At 40.4% G+C, this 19,259-nt stretch overlaps 1 protein-coding gene across 6 annotated transcripts in view; it reads left to right on the forward strand.

The window, feature by feature from the left end:
• Window positions 1–19,259, forward strand: part of LOC111148477 (microtubule affinity regulating kinase 3) — a 123,101-nt gene that overhangs the window by 11,320 nt on the left and 92,522 nt on the right. For all 6 annotated transcript variants that reach the window (XM_022505043.1, XM_022505044.1, XM_022505047.1 and 3 more), the window contains exon 2: window positions 16,992–17,183. In XM_022505043.1, the coding sequence (XP_022360751.1) occupies window positions 16,992–17,183 (192 nt within the window). The remainder of the gene's footprint in view (window positions 1–16,991; window positions 17,184–19,259) is intronic.

The following is a 19,259-nucleotide window of genomic DNA, read 5'->3' on the forward strand; positions in this document are numbered from 1 at the left end:
GAGAGAGAGAGAGAGAGAGAGAGAGAGAGAAGCAGGCTCCCTGCCTAGCAGAGAGCCCGATGCGGGACTCGATCCCAGGACCCTGAGATCATGACCTGAGCCAAAGGCAGCGGCTTAACCCACTGAGCCACCCAGGCGCCCCTGTCTTTTTCTTATTGATTTTTAGGTATTCCTTCATTTTCTAGATGTTACTCTGATATAGGTTTTATTTTATTTATTTTTTAGGGTTCTTTTTGTTTTTGTTTTTTTTTTTTAGATATTTTTTTAGATATTTTATTTGAGAGAGAGAGAGACAGAGCGAGCATGAATAGGGGCAGGGGCAGAGCTAGAGGGAGAAGCAGACTCCCCACTGAGCAGGGAAGCCTGACATGGTGTCCAGTCCCAGGACTGAGATCATGACCTGAGCTGAAGGCAGATGCCTAACCCACTGAGCCACGCAGTCGCCTTCTGTCATCTTTCTGTAATGCCCTTCATTGAACAAATCCTTAATTTTGGTGTTACCAACATAAACTTTTGCCTTGTTTTTGTGCTTTTGATTTGAAGCTATACTTAGATACCTGGATCACAAGGATATTCTCTTTTATTTCATTTCTTAACCTTTTATCGTTTTACCTTTCATGTGTGTATTTTTAATCCCTCTAGACCAAGCATGCCTTTGCATATGGTCTCAGGTAGGGACCTAGTTTTACTTTTCTTCATAGGCTTATGTGTGAACAGGTTTTCCCACTGGTTTATAGGTCCCCTTTCATTGTATCTTACATTCCCACATACTTATATCTTACAGTTTTATATTGTGGTGCATAGGGCTATTTGTCCATTGTGCCCATACCCCACAGGTTTTCTGTCTTTTTCATGACTGTGGCTTTGTAGTCTATCATGTGAGTCCATATAGTATTTGTCTTTGACTTATTTTACTATCTGTATATATATCTTCTCTATTGAACTTTTTATTTTGAAATAATTGTAGACTTAGATAAAAATTGCCAAAGTAGTACAGAGTTCATGTATGCCTTTCACCCAGCTTCCCCTAATGTTAACACCTACATAACCATGCTTCAGTTGTGAAAGCCAGAAAATTGATATTGGTTTGACAGTGTTAATGATGATGATTATAGAATTTATTTGAATTTTTACTAGTTTTTCTTCAGGGTTCTTTTTCTTTTCTATGATCCAGTCAGAGATCCCACATTACATTTAGTTATTGTGTCTCCTTAGTCTTCTCCAATTTGTAATGGTTCCTCTGTCTTTATCTTTTATGCTCTTGACAGTTTTTTTTTAAAGAGAGAGAGAGTACCCGCACACAGTGGGGGAAGGGACAGAGGGAGAGGGAGAGAATCCCAAGCAGACTCCCCGCTGAGTGCGGATCCTGCCGTGGGGCTCAGTCTCACGACTCTGAGATCACCACCTGACCTGATATCACCAGCCTGTCACCTAACTGACTGTGCCACCCAGGCACCCTGCACTCGACAGTTTTGACAAGTGCTGCTCAGTTATTTTGTGGAATGTCTCTCAGTTTAAGTTTGTCTGATGTTCTTTCACAGTTAGATTAAGATTATATATTTTTGGCAAGAATGTCCAGAAAAGATGTCAGGTCTCTCTCAGTGCAATGCTATTAGAGAGTACATAATAGAAATATGTTTTGTCATGCTTATGCTAACTAACCTTGTTCACTTTTTGTTTCTGAGCCTTTTTTTTTTTTTTTTTTTAAATCTCTTTTGTCAAGGCTGACCTGGCAATTATTCATCCAGGTAAACTTCAGAGTAAGATTAAAATTACACAAAAACTTTAAAAAAATTGATTTGGAAACTACTAACTGGAAATTTTAATTGAGATTGCATTGAACCTGTAGATTAATTTGGATAAAATTTTTAGTATGCCAGGGCATGGAATTTCCATTATTTGAGTATCTTTATGTCTTTTATTAAAAATTTAAAGCTTTCTCCAGAGAGCTTGTATACTTGATTAAGGTAGTTTCTACCTGCTTTATACTTTTTATTGATATGATGGATGGTTATTTTTTGTTAAATGTTGTGGCAGGCTACTACAGGTGTAGGTTGATCTTGTATCTTACCAGACTCTTTCACAAGTTCTAGTGGTATTTCTGATTCTGTTGGTTTGTAGGTAGATCATGTCATCTATAGACAATGACAGTTTTATCTCTTTCCTTCTGATTCTCACATCTTACAACTTTTTTCTTTCCTTAAAGTACTGGCCATGACCTTTAGTATTATGTTAAATAATAGCAGTAATAATAGGCAGCTTTGTCTTGTTTCTAATTTCAAACAAAGGATTCTTAAGTATCTCCACTTAGTGTAGTATTTACTTAAGGTTTTTGGTCCATGATTTTTTTTTTTTAAGATTTTATTTATTGGAGAGAGAGAGGTTGAGAGAACGAGTGGGAAGGGGGCCAGAGGGAGAGACATACCTCCTGCATAGCAGGGATCCTGATGTGAGATTTGATCCCAGGATCATCGGATCATGACCTGAGGTGAAGGCAGACACTTAATCAACTGAGCCACCCAGTCACATTGGTCCATGATTTTTATCAAATTAAGGAAGTTCCATTCTGTTTCTTGTCTGCTAAAAGTTTCTTAAATCACAAATTGTTTACTCTTATCAAATATTTTTTTCTGTAGTGAATGAAATAATCCCCCCACTGCTTTCAAAATGGAATTTGATTTTATAAGTATCTCTAATGTACAAAATACTTGGGGGACAGCCCTTTTTTTGTCACACTTTAGATTTGTAGATTTTTTTTACATTTGAAAAACCTGCCCTGTGTTATGGAGGTAGCTTGTTTTTTAGGGATTAGAAAGGCTGTGTGGGTACATGTCTTATGTTTTACAAAAGGGACCAAGCTCTGTTCAGGAGGAGTTGAAACAGTATAAAGTTGTTGTTTTAAACTCTCAAACCTGATTTTTCCCCCCAGTTTTATTGAGAAGTAATTGATATAGATCACCGTATAAGTTTAAGGCATACAGCAGAATGGTTCAATTTATGCACATTGTGAAATGACTCGCAGTACATTCAGCTAACATCTGTCTTATTTAAATAAAAAAGGGGTGCCTGGGTGGCTTAGTGGGTTAAGCCTCTGCCTTCGGTTCAGGTCATGATCTCAGGGTCCTGGGATCGAGCCCCACTTCGGGCTCTCTGCTCTGCATGGAGCCTGCTTCCCCACTCTCTCTGCCTGCCTCTCTGCCTACTTATGATCTCTCTCTCTCTCTCTCTCTCTCTGTCAAATAAATAAATAAAAATTTTTAAAAAATGCAATGAAAAGAAAGAAGTTAATGAAGGGAAAAAAATTCTCCTTTTAATGAGAATTCTTAGGATTTACACTTTTAATGACTTTCCTATGTATCATACAGCAGTGTTAGCAGTAATAACCAGGTGTACATTACATCCCTTATTTACTGTATAACTGGGAGTTTGTACCTGTTGACCATCTTCCTCCAGTTTTCCCTTCCCCTCCCTATAACTTCTGGTAATCTTAAGTATGATCTCTTTTTCTAGTAGCCTTTATTTGTTTTCTTTCTTTTTTTTTTTTTTTTAAAGATTTTATTTATTTATTTGACAGAGAGATCACAAGTAGCAGAGAGGCAGGCAGAGAGAGGGGGGAAGCAGGCTCCCTGCTGAGCAGGGAGCCTGACGCAGGGCTTGATCCTAGGACCCTGAGACCACGACCTGAGCCAAAGGCAGGGCTTAACCCACTGAGCCACCCAGGCGCCCCTGTTTTTGTTTTTTGTTTTGTTTTACAGCTTTTGTATTTCACATGTGAGACCGTATAGTATTTGTCTTTGACTTATTTTACTTAGCTTATTGCCTTCAAGATCTATCCATGTTGTTGCAAATGGTAGTATTTCCTTGTTTTTTATGGCTGAATAATACTCTGCTGCATATATATACCACAGCTTCTTTATCTTGTCCAGTGAAGGACCCTCAATTTGTTTCCCTGTCTTGACTGTTGTACATAATGCTGCTATATGCAGGAATCTTTTTGAGGTAGTGTTCTTGTTACCTTTAGATATATACCCAGAAGTAGAATTGCTGCATCAAATTATCGATATCGAATTACCGAACCTTTTACTTTTTTGAGAATTGTCCCTACTGTGTTCCATATTGGCTGTACCAATTTACAGTCCCACCAGTGCACAAGGGTTTACTTTTTTTTTTTTTTTTAGATTTTATTTATTTATTTGACAGACAGAGATCACAAATCACAAGTAGGCAGAGAGGCAGGCAGAGAGAGTTGGCAGCGGGGGGAGCAGGTTCCCTGCTGAGCAGAGAGCCTGATGCAGCTCGATCCCAGGACCCTGGGATCATGCCCCGAGCTGAAGGCAGAGGCTTAACCCACTGAGCCACCCAAGTGCCCCAAGGGTTTACTTTTTTTCTATATCCATGCCAGCATTTTTCTTTCTTTTTTTTAAAAATCAATTTATTTGTCGGGGGAGGGGCAGAGGGAGAGGTAGAGTGAGTCTTTTTTTTAAAAAGATTTTATTTATTTTACAGAGAGAGAGAGATGACCAGTAGGCAGAGAGGCAGGCAGAGAGAGAGGAGGAATCAGGCTCCTCACTGAGCAGAGAGCCCGATGCGGGGTTCGATCCCAGGACTCTGAGATCGTGACCTGAGCCGAAGGCAGAGGCTTTAACCCACTGAGCCACCCAGGCGCCCCAGGTAGAGGGAGTCTTAAGCAGACTCTGCACTTGATGTGGGGCTCAGTCTCACGACCCTGAGATCACAACCTGATCCAAAACCCAACTCAGACACTTAACCAACTGCGCCACCCAGGCACCCCAGCATTTGTCTTTTTGATCATAGCCACTTTGACAGGCATGAACTGATATCTTGTTGTGGTTCTGATTTGCATTTTCCTAATGACTAGTGATGTTGAGCATCTTTTCATGTACCTGTTAGCCTTTTGTATATCTTCTTTAGAGAAATCTTCCAAGTCTTTTGCCCATTTTTTAATTGGGTTTTTTGCTATTGAGTTGTATGAGTTCTCCATATGGTTTGGTTATTAACCCCTTAATAGATATTTAGTTCGCAAATGTTTTCCCATTCCATAGGTTGTCTTTTCACTTTATTGATGGTTTCTTTTGCTATGCAGAAGCTCTTTAGTTAGATATAGTCCTGCTTGTTTATCTTTTATTTTATTGCTTGTGCCTTAGGTATCATATCAAAAAATCATTACTGAGACCCATGCCTCAGGAGCTTTGTTCCTATGTTTTCTTCTAGGAGTTTTATGGTTTTAGGTCTTATATTTAAGTTTTTAATCCATTTCAGGTTAATTTTTGTGAGTGTTATAAGATATATGGATCCAGTGTCATTCTTTTACATGAGTACCGTTATCTCAGCATCATTTATTGAAGAGATGGTCTTTTCTCCATTGAGTGTTCTTGGCTCCCTTGTCAAATACTAGTTGACTGGATATGCTTGGGTTTATTTCTGGGCTCTCCGTTCTGTTCTTTTGATCTCTTTGCTTTTATGCCTTTATTGTACTGTTTATTATCATAATATATCTTTATAGTATAGTTTGAAATCAGGTGTTGTAATACTCCTGCTTTTTTCTTTCTACACATTTCTTTGGCTATTTGAGGTCTTTTGTGGTTCCACATAAATTTTAGGAGTGTTTTTTTCTACTTCTGTAAAATGCTATTGGAATCTTGATAGATTGTATTTAATCTACAGATGGCTATTTTTTTTTTAAAGATTAAATTTATTTATTTGACAGGCAGAGGTCACAAGTAGGCAGAGAGGCAGGCAGAGAGAGAGGAGGAAGCAGGCTCCCCGCTGAGCAGAGAGCCGGATGCGGGGCTCCATCCCAGGACCCTGAGATCATGACCTGAGCCGAAGGCAGAGGCTTAACCCACTGAGCCACCCAGGCGCCCCTACAGATGGCTGTTAGTAGTATTGACATTTACCAGTATTAATTCTTCCAACACATGAACACAGGATATTTGTGTTACCTCCAATTTCTTTCTTTGGTGTCTTATAGTTTTCAGTGTGGAAGTCTTTCATATCCTTAATTTATTCCTAAGTATTTTATTCTTTCTGATGCTGTTGTAAATGGGATCAATTTCTTTCTTTTCAGAAATCTCATCGTTAGTGGAGTTACCTGAGTGGTTCAGTTGGTTAAGCGGCAGGCTCTTGATTTTGGCTTAGTTCCTGATCTGAGGGTCATTAGATCAAGCCCTACATTGGGCTTCAGGCTCAGCACAGAGTCAGCTTGAGATTCTCTCTCTCCCTCTGCCCCTCCATTGCTTGTGATTTATAATTAATTAATTAATTAACTTTTTAAAGATCTCATTATTAGGGATGCCTGGGTGTCTCAGTTGATTAAGCATCTGCTTTTGGCTCTGGTCATGATCCTAGGGTCCTGGGATTGAGTCCTGCGTCAGGGTCCTTGCTCAGCGGGAATCCTGCGTCTCCCTCTGCCAGCTGCTCCCCCTGCTTGTGCTCTCGCTCTCTGACAAATAAATAAATAAAAATCTTTGAAAATAAAAAATCTTAGTTTATAGAAACACTACTGCTTTTTTTTTTTTTTTAAAGATTTTATTTATTTATTTGAGAGAGAGACAGTGAGAGAGAGCATGAGCAAGGAGAAGGTGAGAGGGAGAAGCAGACTCCCCATGGAGCTGGGAGCCTGATGCGGGACTCGATCCCGGGACTCCGGGATCATGACCTGAGCCGAAGGCAGTCGTCCAACCAACTGAGCCACCCAGGCGTCCCCACTACTGCTTTTTTTAATTGAATTCTATATCTTGCAGCTTCACTGAATTCATTGATTATATGAATATGGATTATATCCCAACAGTTTTTTGGTTGAGTCTTTAGGGTTTTCTGTATCTGGTGCTTTGCCAGATAGATACAAGGACAAGACTGGAACCATATTTACTACGGTAAAAAAATAAAAGATAAAAAAATCATGTCTTTTTTTTTTTTTTTTTTTTTCTTCAAGATTTTGTTTTTAAAGTAATCTCTCCACCGAGTGTGGGGCTTGAATTTACAATTTACTCCTGAAATTAAGAGTCATGTGCTCTTTGGGACGCCTGGGTGGCTCAGTTGGTTAAGCAGCTGCCTTTGGCTCAGGTCATGATCCAGGTGTCCTGGGGTCGAGTCCCACATCGGGCTCCTAGCTTGGCGGGAAGCCTTCTTCTCCCTCTGCCTCTGCCTGCCGCTCTGTCTGCCTGTGCTCGCCCGCGCTGTCTCTCTCTCTCTCTGACAAAGATATAAAATCTTAAAAAAAAAAAAAAAAAAAAAAGAGTCATGTGCTCTACCAATTTAGCCCTCCAGGCACCCCTATAAAATCATATCTTTTGCAAATAGAGACTATTTTACTTCTTTTCCAATTCTGATACCTTTTATTTTTTCTCTTGCCTAATTGTTCCCATTAGGACTTCTGGTACTGTATTGAATAGGAGTTTTGAGAGTGCGTACCCTTGTCTTGTCCTGATCTTAAAGGAAAAGCTTTTTATCCTTTCACCATTTATTATGATGTTAGCTGTAGTTCTCACGTATATAGCCTTTTTATGTCAAGATAATGTTCTTTCATTGCCTAATTTGTTAAGAGTTTTCACCATAAATGGATGTTGACTTTTAAGTCCGGGATTTTGTTGGATGCCTTTTCTGTGTCTATCAAGATGATCATGCGATTATTTTCTTTTACTGTTAATGTGGTATATCACAATTATTGATATGCCAAATTATCCTTACATCCCAGGGATAAATCCCTCTTGATCATGGTAAACGGTCCTTTCATTTTGCTGCTGAATTCAGTGTGCTGATATTGAGAATGGAGAATTTTTGCATCATATTCATCAGGGATATTGGCCTCTTGGTTTTTTTTTTTTTTTTTTTTTTGTAGTGTCCTTTTCTGCTTAAACCTGATTTAAGTCGGCTTCTTAAGTTTCAGGTTTATGGTTTCCCAGATAGACACAAGGACAAGCCTGGAACCGTATTTATTATGGTAAATTAAAAATAAAATTTGGTGTGTACCTTAGGTAAATTTTCATTTGTATCTTTTGGTTGTGTGATTTATATTTGATGACTCTTACATATGGACTTTTTTTAAGAGAAAAACTAATATGTATAACATAAAATGGAATGCGTTCCCCATTCATTTTTTCTTATTGCTTCTTACATTAGCAATGATAGAGCCCTATAACAGTTAGTAATACTTCGGCTGAAAGTAAAAAACCCTAGCATAATGGCTTAACCAAATAGGGGTTTGCTTTTCTCACAAAAGACATCTAGGGAGCTTCTAGCTTTGATTCAGTAGTACAATAATATTGGAGTTGGTGGGTTTTTTTTTTTTTCTTTTAAGATTTTATTTGACAGAGAGAGAGACAGTGAGAGAGGGAACACAAGCAGGGAGAGTGGGAGAGGGAGAAGCAGGCCTCCCTCGGAGCAGGGAGCCCCATGTGGGGCTCGATCCCAGGACCCTGGGATCATGAGAAGGCAGACGCTTAACAACTGAGCCACCCAGGCACTCCTGGAGTTGGTGGTTTTTTAAAAAAATGTTTGTCTTTTCTTTCATGTTTGAGACCTTATGGCTGCAGGATAACTTCTACATCTTCAGTTACGGTTGTATTTTGAAGGCACAAGAAAGGAGGAAGGGACCGTACTAGTGTATCTGTTCCCCTTTATGAGAAACAAAAGATTTTCCCAGAACCACCCCCCTCCCATGGCCTTCATGGCCAGAACCAAGCCATATGGTACATCTAACTGCAGAGAAGTTTGAGAAAATAAGTATTTAATTGGCCTTGTAGCCTTGCCAAACACATCCAGGTTCTCTTGGTAATGAAGAAGGGAGAATTTAATATTGAGTAGGTAGCTATATTGTTTGCTCCATTCTCTAATATATCACCTGGAAAATTAAATGTTTTGCATTAGAGTTTTTAGTTTGAAAATGGACACTTTATGAATTTGTTAATAATTTCCTGTCCTTGGCTTGCTTCTGATTATTTTCAGTAGCAGTGTCCGTAATCTCATTTTCGTGGTGGCTAAAGTGGTGTAAGCTCAAATCCACGGGAGAGAGGTTTCAGGGCTCTCTAACAGCTTTGTGTACCAGTTACATGCTTAGTGCTGCCACACAATGTTGTAATAAGAATAATGAAGAATTCTATAACTTTTTTTTTTTTTTGGGTCCTCGAGGTGTTTACTGGCTGGCTCCTTAGGGAGAAGGGAAAAAAAAAAAGCCTATGCATGAACTAATTGGCTAATAGTACAAGAATTTAGAATTATTTGTTAAAATGATTAATATCCACACTGAGTGCTATAAGATTAGAAACTTTTTTTTTCTTTAGGGTCACTGATAGAAGCATGGGAAGAATAAAATGAAGGCCAAGTAGAAGCACTACTAACTGTTACAGGGCCATATCAAACTAATGTAAGAAGCAATAAGAAAATGAATGGGGAATGCATTCCATTTTATGTTGTACCTGTTATTTAAAAATGTGTCCATGTATAAGAGCCATCAAATTTAAATAATTATGTAACTGGAAGACACAAATGAGAATATACCTTAGACACACATACACCCCCAGAAATTATCTTTAATTTTTTTTTAAAGATTTTATTTATTTATTTGTCAGAGAGAGAGAGGGAGAGAGAGCAAGCACACGCAGACAGAATGGCAGGCAGAGGGAGAAGCAGGCTCCCCGATGAGCAAGGAGCCCGATGCGGGACTCGATCCCAGGACGCCGGGATCATGACCTGAGCCGAAGGCAGCTGCTTAACCAACTGAGCCACCCAGGCGTCCCATCTTTAATTTTTTTAACATAATAAATATGATTCCAGGTTTGCCTTTCTACCTACCTGAAAGCACCAACCTGAAATTTGAGAAGCCTGCTTAAGAAATCAGTTTTAACTGAAAAAGGACACTACTAGAAGACCATAGGCCAATATCCCTGATGAATACATTGCTTCTGTTTTGAGAGATTTTTTTTTTTTTGAGAGAATTTTTTTTTTTTTTAAGTTAAACACATTAGAATTTTTTTTGTTAAGATTTAATTTTTAAGGGGTATCTGGGTAGCTCAGTTGGTTTAGTGTCTGCCTTCAGCTCAGGTCATGATGCCGGAGTCCAGGATGGAGCCCTACGTCAGGCTCCCTGCTACCCCTCTACCTTTGCCCGTGCTTCTGCTCTCTCACTCTCTCTTGCTCTCTGTCTCAAATAATAAAATCTTTTTTTTCCAAGATTTTACTTATTTAATTATTTGTCAGAGAGATAGAACGCACACAAGCAGGCAGAGTGGCAGTCAAAGGTGGAGAGAGAAGCAGGCTCCGTGCCGAGCAAGGAACCCGATGAGGGACTTGATCCCAGGACCCTGGGATCATGACCTGAGCCGAAGGCAGCAGCTTTACCGACTGAGCCACCCAGGCGTCCCTCAAATAATAAAATCGTTTTTTAAAAAATTTTGGGGCGCCTGGGTGGCTCAGTTAGTGAAGTGTCTGCCTTCAGCTCAGGTCATGATCTCAGGGTCCTGGGATTGAGCCCCGCATTGGGCTCCCTGCTCAGCAGAGAGCCTCCTCTCTCTCCCTCTGCTGTTGCCCCCTTTTGTGCTCTCTCTCTCAAATGAATAAACAAAATCTAAAAAAAAAAAGATTTTATTTTAAAGTAATTTGTACACCCAACATGGCACTCTAACTCACAACCCTGAGATCAAGAGTCCCATGCTGGGCGCCTGGGTGGCTCAGTGGGTTAAAGCCTCTGCCTTCGTCTCAGGTCGTGATCCAGGGTCCTGGGATCGAGCCTCACATCGGGCTCTCTGCTCAGCAGGAAGCCTGCTTCCTCCTCTCTCTGCCTGCTTCTCTGCCTTCTTGTGATATCTGTCAAATGAATAAATAAAATCTTAAAAAAACAAAAAAGTCCCGTGCTTTACCAACTGAACCAGCCAGGCACCATTAGATTTTTTTTAATTTAAGGACTTTATGTTAAGGAAACATCAAACTAAATATACTAAGTTTAACTCTCTTGTAATTTAACAAGCATCATATATTTCAATCTGTTGTCTGAGTGTATAGGCTAATGGGGGAAATAGAAGTTTCTTTTTGGTTTGTGTTATGGTTGTTTATTTGCATGAGTATATTAGTTTAGTATAAATGAGTATATTAGTTTAGGTTAAGTTATACTGTGATAACATACACAATCCGAATTCTAGTGGATTAACGCAGTAAAAACCTTTGTTTACACAGTTTACCAGAGGGCTCATTGGTTCCATGAAGATTGAGCTCCCTGCCCAGGCCAGTTTGGTCCTGTGGCCTTCCTTCTGCCTTTGAGCAATGCTCAGGATTCAGGAGAGCAGAAAATGGTTGGAGTCAAGCACCAGCAGTTAAGTGCTTCTGCATGGGAATGCCATGTCACTTTCACTTACATTTCATTGGCTACACTTAGGCAGATGGCTGTGCCAACTCAAGTGAGGGAAGCTGGTGTGAGTTCCTTTGTGAAGTCAGTGGACTCCTCCACAAACCCAGAAGCTAAAGAGTCAATATGGTGGATAATAGTGTTGTCTACAACAAAGTAGCATAATATAGATAGATACAAAGTACCTCTGGAGCCCAAAGGAAAAGAAAAAAAATCTGATGGGTTGCAGGAAGAGTCATGGAAAGCTTCATAAAGACAGTAACAAATGATCCAAAGATAAAGGAATGAGTAGGGTTTTCTTAGGTTTGAAGAGAAGAAAGGGCACTCAAACTGAGGGACCAGGACCATGCTGCAGAATAGTGGGTGCTGTAGCCTGAAAGGAGGAACGGATTAGATCACAGAGGACATGGGATTCTTTTCCCATTCATTCAGAAACAATGTATTGCACAGCTGCTCTGTGCCAGATGCTGCTCCCAAGTTCTGGAAGTATTTGATAATGAACAAAACAGACAAAAATCCTTGTCCTCCTGAAGGTTACATCTAGTGGGTGCTAAAGAGTACTCTTTTATCATAAGTAGGTTGGGAAGTAAGAGTAAGCAAAGGTATAAACTTTAGGGGTGCCTGGGTGGCTCAGTGGGTTAAAGTCTCTGCCTTCTGCTCAGGTCATGATCCCACGGTCCTGGGATCGAGCCCCGCATCGGGCTCTCTGCTCAGCGGGGAGCCTGCTTCCTCCTCTCTCTCTCTCTGCCTGCCTCTCTGCCTACTTGTGATCTCTGCCTGTCAAATAAATAAATAAATAAAATCTTTTAAAAAAAAAAGGTATAAACTTTGGATGTCTGTGCATTTTAAGATTCTTTTAATACTCCTCTATTTTACGTGCAATAGAAGACAGTTGATTTGCACGTGTTAATATTTTGTCCATTTAACTGTGCCTCATTCTAGAAAATAATGCATGAAAAGCTGGATTTATAAAACATTTAAATTAGAAAATAATTTTTACATTACAAAAGCTTTTTAACCCAAATTTTGGATAGTAGTATAATTTTTTTAAATTTATTTATTCATAAGGGACAGAGAGGCAGAGGTAGAGGGAGAAGAGGCTCCCCTCGGAGCAGGGAAACTGATGTGGGACTTGATCCCGTGGGATCATGACCTGAGCCAAAGGCAGATGCTCAACCAACTGAGCCATCCAGGCACCCAGATAGTAGTATAATTTTAATGACTGTATTTTCATTGTGTAAATAGTAAAACCACTTGACACGTAGCTCATGGTTTTTTGTTTTATGCATTGCTGTGTTTCCAGTACCCAAAACAGAGCCTGGCACATACATACATACATAAAATCTGGGGTGCCTGGGTAACTCAGTTAAGGAGCTGCCTTCGGTTCAGGTTGTGATTCCTGGGACTGAACCTTGAGTTGGGCTCCCTGCTTAGTGGGGAGTCTGCTTCTCCCTCTGCCCTCCCCCTACTCGTGTGCCTGCACACGCATGTGCTCTCTCTCAAATAAAGTCCTTTTTTTTTTAAGTTTAAAAAATTTAAAAAATAAAATCTACCGTATCATCACTAAATATTTGAATGAATGAATGAATAGAAGAAAAGTTATATTTAGAAGATAGAAAAGAGAAATTTCCCATAACCTAAGCATCTGAACACTAGAGTGATAGTATTGTATTATATGTTATAGTCATTCTAATATTTATTAAGTCCCTGCTCTGTGCCAACTGCTGTTCTAAGATCTAAGGAATAATAAGTTACTGTACCCGTTTTCTTGAAACTTAAATCTAGTTTGGAAATAAACGATAACAAACATGATCACCAAATTTTTTTTTTAAGACTTAATTTATTAGAGAGAGAGGGAGAGTGCATGTATGCGTTTGTAGGCTTGCAGGGTTGGGAATAGAGGGAGAGAAACTTTAAGCAGACTCCCTGCTGAGCTCGGAGTGTGACGGGGGCTATATCCCACAGCCCCTGAGATCATGAGCTGAGCTGAAACCAAGAGAGTGATGCTTAACGAGCTGAACCAACCACCCAGGTACCTCACCAGAATTCTTTTAAAACTATACTCCAGAGGTGCCTGGGTGGCTCAGTCATTGAGCATCTGCCTTCGGCTTAGGTCATGATCTCAGGGTCCTGGGATTGAGCTCCACATTGGGCTCCCTGCTCAGTGGGAAGCCTGCTTCTCCCTCTCATGCTTCTCCCTCTCTCACTCCCCCTGCTTGTGTTCCCTCTCTCACTGTGTCTCTCTGTCAAATAAATAAATAAAATCTTTTTAAATAAATAAATAAAACCATACTCCATTTGATATACAAAATTGCATTATAGCAGCACTTTTTTTTTTTTAAGATTTTATTCATTTATTTTACAGACAGAGATCACAAGTAGGCAGACAGTCAGGCAGAGAGAGAAGGGGAAGCAGGCTCCCCGCTGAGCAGAGAGCCCGATGTGGGGCTGGATCCCAGGACCCTGGGATCATGACCTGAGCCAACGGCAGAGGCTTAACCCATGGAGCCCCCGGCGCCCCAGCAGCACATTTTGTTTAGGAGTGTACCTGTTTTGTGTGAAGCTCTCCTCTTATAACTTAGTTGCTGTTTTAGTTTTATTTCTTTGATAAACAGATCCTCATTTATAAATAGGCTATTTCTCCAAAGTTCTTATTTGGAAATTAGAATCCTTTTTGTTATAGGAACAGGATTACAAATGACTTACATTTGTAGCTGGTTTATAAAAGGCTATTTTACTTAAAATAATACATTTACAATAAAAACAAAAAAATTGTGTGCATGCAGTATTATATGATAAATAAAACAGAAGCGAACCTATCCTAAAACCTGGTACATGAGGGAGAAATATTTAATTAGAGGATATGAGGAAGTAGATAGAGTTTAACAGGGAAATTCTGAAAAACATCTTTGAAGACTTCAGAAGCTAGTTGCACAAATGCTTAAGCTTTCACTTTAGAACACTTGTTTTTCCTTTTTCCTTGATATGTGTGTTACAATGTAGTTTCTTATGTTTGTCAGCTAGATTCAGGTTTGTTTTGATCTAGTAGTGAGAGAACCAGGAGAAAGAAGGGACATTTTCCTGGATAAAAAGAAAAGAAAAAAGAATGAAGATTTCCTGTGTACATATGAGTGCTGGGAGAGAAAGCAGTGCCCTAGAGGCAGGCAGTGGGCCACAGCATCCTTCGTATGGGGCAAAAGGAAGCACGAAGCAGCTGGATGTTTATACATGCAGGATTGTACACACGGGGTGTTTGTAATTCTAGTACCTTTCTATGTAATATGGTTAGAGGTATGTATGCGGTATGTACGCTTTGTTCTACTTTTATGGGGCACATTTAGTATTCAGTTAACATTTATCAAGGACCACATAGTCTAGCTGGGATTTTTTTAAGTTCTTATTTTATTTTATTTTATTTGTTTTAAAAAAATTTATTTATTTATTTGACAGAGATCACCAGTAGGCAGAGAGGCAGACAGAGGGGGGGTGGGAACAGGCTCCCCGCCAAGCACAGAGCCTGACGCAGGGCTCCATCCCAGGACCCCGGGATCATGACCCAAGCTGAAGACAGAGGCTCTAACCCACTGAGCTACCCAGGCACCCCTAAAGTTTTTATTTTAATTCCAGTTAGTGTATGGTGTTTTATTCGTTAAAGGTGTATGATAGAGTGACTCAACAATTCCATACATGACCCAGTGCTCATTGAACCAAGCATGCTCCCTAATCCCCATCACCTCTTTCCCCCATTCTCTCACCCACCTCCCCCCAGTAACCATCAGTTCTCTATAGTTAAGAGTCTGTTCTTTGGTTTGTCTCACTCTCTCTCTCTTTCCCCCACCCTTTACACATCTGTTTTGTTCCTTAAATTCCACATATAAGTGAAATCATATGATATCTGTCTTTGACTGACTGACTTTGCTTTGCATTTATGCCCTCTAGATCCATCCATGTCATTGCAAATAGCAAGATTTCATTCTTTTTTATGGGTGAATAGTATTTCATCGTGTGTGTATGTGTGTGTACGTGTATCTCCTTTTTTTTTTTTAAGGTTTATTTGAGAGCAGTGGGGGGTGGGGCAGAGGAAGAGGGAGAAGTGACTCCCCGTGAGCAGGGAGCCTGACATGGGGCTCAATCCCAGGACTCTGAGATCATGACCCAAGCTCAACGGACTGAGCTGCCCAGGTACCCCTGTATCTCCTTTATCCGTTCATCAGTCAGTGGACATCGGGCTGTTTCCACATTTGGCTATTGTAAATAATGCTGCTATATAATAGGGATGCATGTACCCCTTTGAAGTAGTGTTTTTGTTTTTTGAGTGTAAATACCCAGTAGTGTGATTGCTGGGTCATAGGGTAGCTCTGTTTTTAGCTTTTTGAGGAACGTCCGTACTGTTCTCCATAGTGGCTGCACCAGTGTGCATTCCCACCAGCAGTGCATGAGGGTTCGCCTTTCTCCATGTCCTCACCAACACCTGTTGTTTCTTGTGTTGTTGATTTTAGCTTTCTGACAGGTGTGAGGTGATACCACATTGTAGTTTTAATTTGAATTTCACTGACGATGAGTCATAATGAGCTGCTTTTTATGTGTCTGTTGGCCATCTGTATGTCTTTGGAGAAATGTCTGTTCATTTCTTCGCATTTTTTAAAAACTGGATTATTTGGGTTTTGGGTGTTGAATTTGATAAGTTCTTTATATATTTTGAATACTGACTCTTTAACAAATACATCATTTGCAGATATCTTTTACCATTCTGTAGGTTGCCTTTTAGTTCTATTGATGTGTTTCCTTTGCTCTGCAGAAGTTTTATATATATATATTTTTTTAAAGATTTTTTATTTATTTATTTGTCAGAGAGAGAGGGAGAGAGAGCAAGCACAGGCAGACAGAATGGCAGGCAGAGGCAGAGGGAGAAGCAGGCTCCCCGACGAGCAAGGAGCCCGATGTGGGACTCGATCCCAGCACGCTGGGATCATGACCCGAGCCGAAGGCAGCTGCTTAACCAACTGAGCCACCCAGGCGTCCCAGAAGTTTTATATTTTAATGTAGTCCCAGTTATTTATTTTTGCATTTGTTTCCCTTGCCTCAGGGGACCTGTCCAGAAAAAAGTTGCTACAGCCTCTGTCAGAGAAGTTAATTGCCTGTGTTGTCTAATCTGGCTGCCGCTTGAAACACAATATTTTGAATTACTGTTGGCAGCATAGTGTAGAAAGAAATTGGGAATACAGATTCTCTTTGGATCTTTCACTAAATAGTGATGTGGCCCTGAATAAATGACAAAAATCTCCCCCTCTGGTGAGGGATCATCTGTACAGGGCACTTGATAGCTGACGGACGGGTTACACTCTTCCGGACTGTAATGCAGTCTTGTTACTCCTATTTTATGTTGCAGCCGCATACAGAAAATCTCATTTCCTTCTGAACACCCACTTCAGCCCTTGATATTTTTCTTCTCAGCATTTGCTTGTTTTCTTCATAGATTTAGATCATGTTGGGCAAATTCCTTTAAAGTGCTAGATGCATTAAGCTTAAAAATAAAGCAGTGATGTTTTGTTTCTTCAACTAGGGGCTCTTAAAATTTGGCAAGTACCATGTGTTCTCTCATTTCCTTATTTTTGTGTATGTTATATTGTAGCACACGTCACATGGAGATGGGCGGCCAGAAGTTACCTCTCGCACTGGGCGCTCTGGAGCTCGGTGTAGAAACTCTATAGCTTCCTGTGCTGATGAACAACCTCACATCGGAAACTACAGACTGTTGAAAACAATCGGCAAGGGGAATTTTGCAAAAGTGAAATTGGCAAGACACATCCTTACAGGCAGAGAGGTAAATATTAAGCCTAATTTCTCTTATGACACCAACTCTGTTTAGTTCCATATGAGAGAAAGAGGAAGATAACGTATATATTTGAGTTAATTTCTAAGCTAATTAAATATTGTTTTTAAGAACAAGAAACTTACTGATTATCTGGGAGTTCTTTTGCTTTCTCATTTATTTAAATGAAGTAAGTATTACATCAAGTATTTGAGCTTTTGCCTTAAAAAATGGGTAGTGTATTGTTCTTTTTCAGTGTAAACCTCTGCCACCAGAGTAAAAATTGCTCTGAACTTCATGTATAAGCTCATAGTACTTGCAAATCAATAGTGTTGTCTGTTCTTATAGATTTTATCCTAAAGAAGTTTCTCATTTCCCCAAATAAACTTTTCTCAAAGCTTATGTTTGATTGGTTGTTGTGTAGGAAGGCATCTGCTTTCCCAACTTTTGTGGTGATTGGCTTTCTGTTCAGCTCCATTCTGTATTTATCAAAAATGCATTGTTTAAAGCTGCTAAATTGCCTCCCTCCTGTTCTACATGTACAGTACAGGACCTGTTTTGCTTCTGTGACTTCTTTCATTTAGATCTTTATGCCTGCTCTTCCCTCTGCTTGAAATACACTTCACCCTTTTGTGTGGGATCACTTCTGGGAAGGAGTTGTTGACAGACTCCCTTTTCCCAGGCATGGGACTCAGGTTACTCCTGATACTTGCCCTAATATAGCATGCTTTATATTATATTGGAACTGCTTATTTCCCAGTCTTTCCCCTCCAGGTTTTAGGGCATATAGCCATACTTAACACAGTGTTTGGCACATAGTAGGTGCTTAATAAAAGCATGTTGAATGATTGTAATGGTACTTTTTTTAAAAAAATATTTTATTTATTTATTTGATAGAGATCACAAGTAGGCAGAGAGGCAGGCAGAGGGGGTGGGGGGAAGCAGGCTCCCTGCTGAGCAGAGAGCCCGATGTGGGACTCGATCCCAGGAATCCGAGATCATGACCTGAGCGGAAGGCAGAGGCCCAACCCACTGAGCCACCCAGGCGCCCATAATAGTACTTTTGAAGGAACCTAATTTTTAAAAAATATTTTATTTATTTATTTATTTATTTATTTGTCAGAGAGAGAGAGAGAGAGCTCAAGCAGCGGGGAGTGGCAGGCAGAGCAGGCAGAACAGGCAGAGGGAGAAGCTGACTTCCTGCTGAGCAAGGAACCCAGTGTGGGACTCCATCCCGTGAGCCTGGGATCATGACCTGAGCCAAAGGTAGACACTTAATGGAGCCACCCAGGTGCTCCAGAAAGAAGCTTTTTGAAGACATGTTTTCCCTGTACCAGAGCCTCCTGTAGGTGTGCTGAGACAGTGTTACAGATGTGTCGTGGTAGTGATGCTTGCAGCCCACCATGCCTGGGGCTACTGGAGCAGGACCCTGGGCCAGCCATTCTGTCAGTAAGCAGCCTGTTGGCTGCAGTGTGCCTGATGGGTATTCTCATTTTCTGTGTGTGCTGGGAGCTGAAGAAGGTTGGGGACCACAGGTCTGCACTAACTGGAGTTACAGACTTTAAAAGTTACCACTTCATGCGTCAGATCACCTTTAATGACAAATCCCTGGTTAGTACTTGTTGAGGTACCTGGGTTGCTTTAGAGTCAGGAGAAGCATGAGCAGGTGGGGCTTTCCTTGCTGTCCTTGATCAAAACTTTCCGAAATAAGGCAAAAACCTCTTGAGTTTAGTCCCCATCAGTTCTAGGTGGTTACTCAGCCAGTTTCCTTACATGGGCAGCTGGTAGGTTGGAAGAGGAATGGGACAGACAGACCCTCTACCCTTCTCCTTAGCCGCAGTTTGGCCCACTGTGTTTGTATCTAGTAGGTTCTCTCTCCAGAAATCTGGAATCTGACTAGCAGAGTGGCTTAATTTAAAATTTTTCTGTTCTTTTTTTCCCTAAACTTTTTTTTTTTTTAATTTTTTTTTTAAAGATTTTATTTATTTATTTGACAGAGATCACAAGTAGGCGGAGAGGCAGGCAGAGAGAGAGGAGGAAGCAGGCTCCCCGCCGAGCAGAGAGCCCGATGTGGGGCTCGATCCCAAA

Source organism: Enhydra lutris, unplaced genomic scaffold, assembly GCF_002288905.1.
Source record: "Enhydra lutris kenyoni isolate GAN:26980312 unplaced genomic scaffold, ASM228890v2 scaffoldscaffold20, whole genome shotgun sequence".
Classification (NCBI taxonomy): Eukaryota; Metazoa; Chordata; class Mammalia; order Carnivora; family Mustelidae; genus Enhydra; species Enhydra lutris.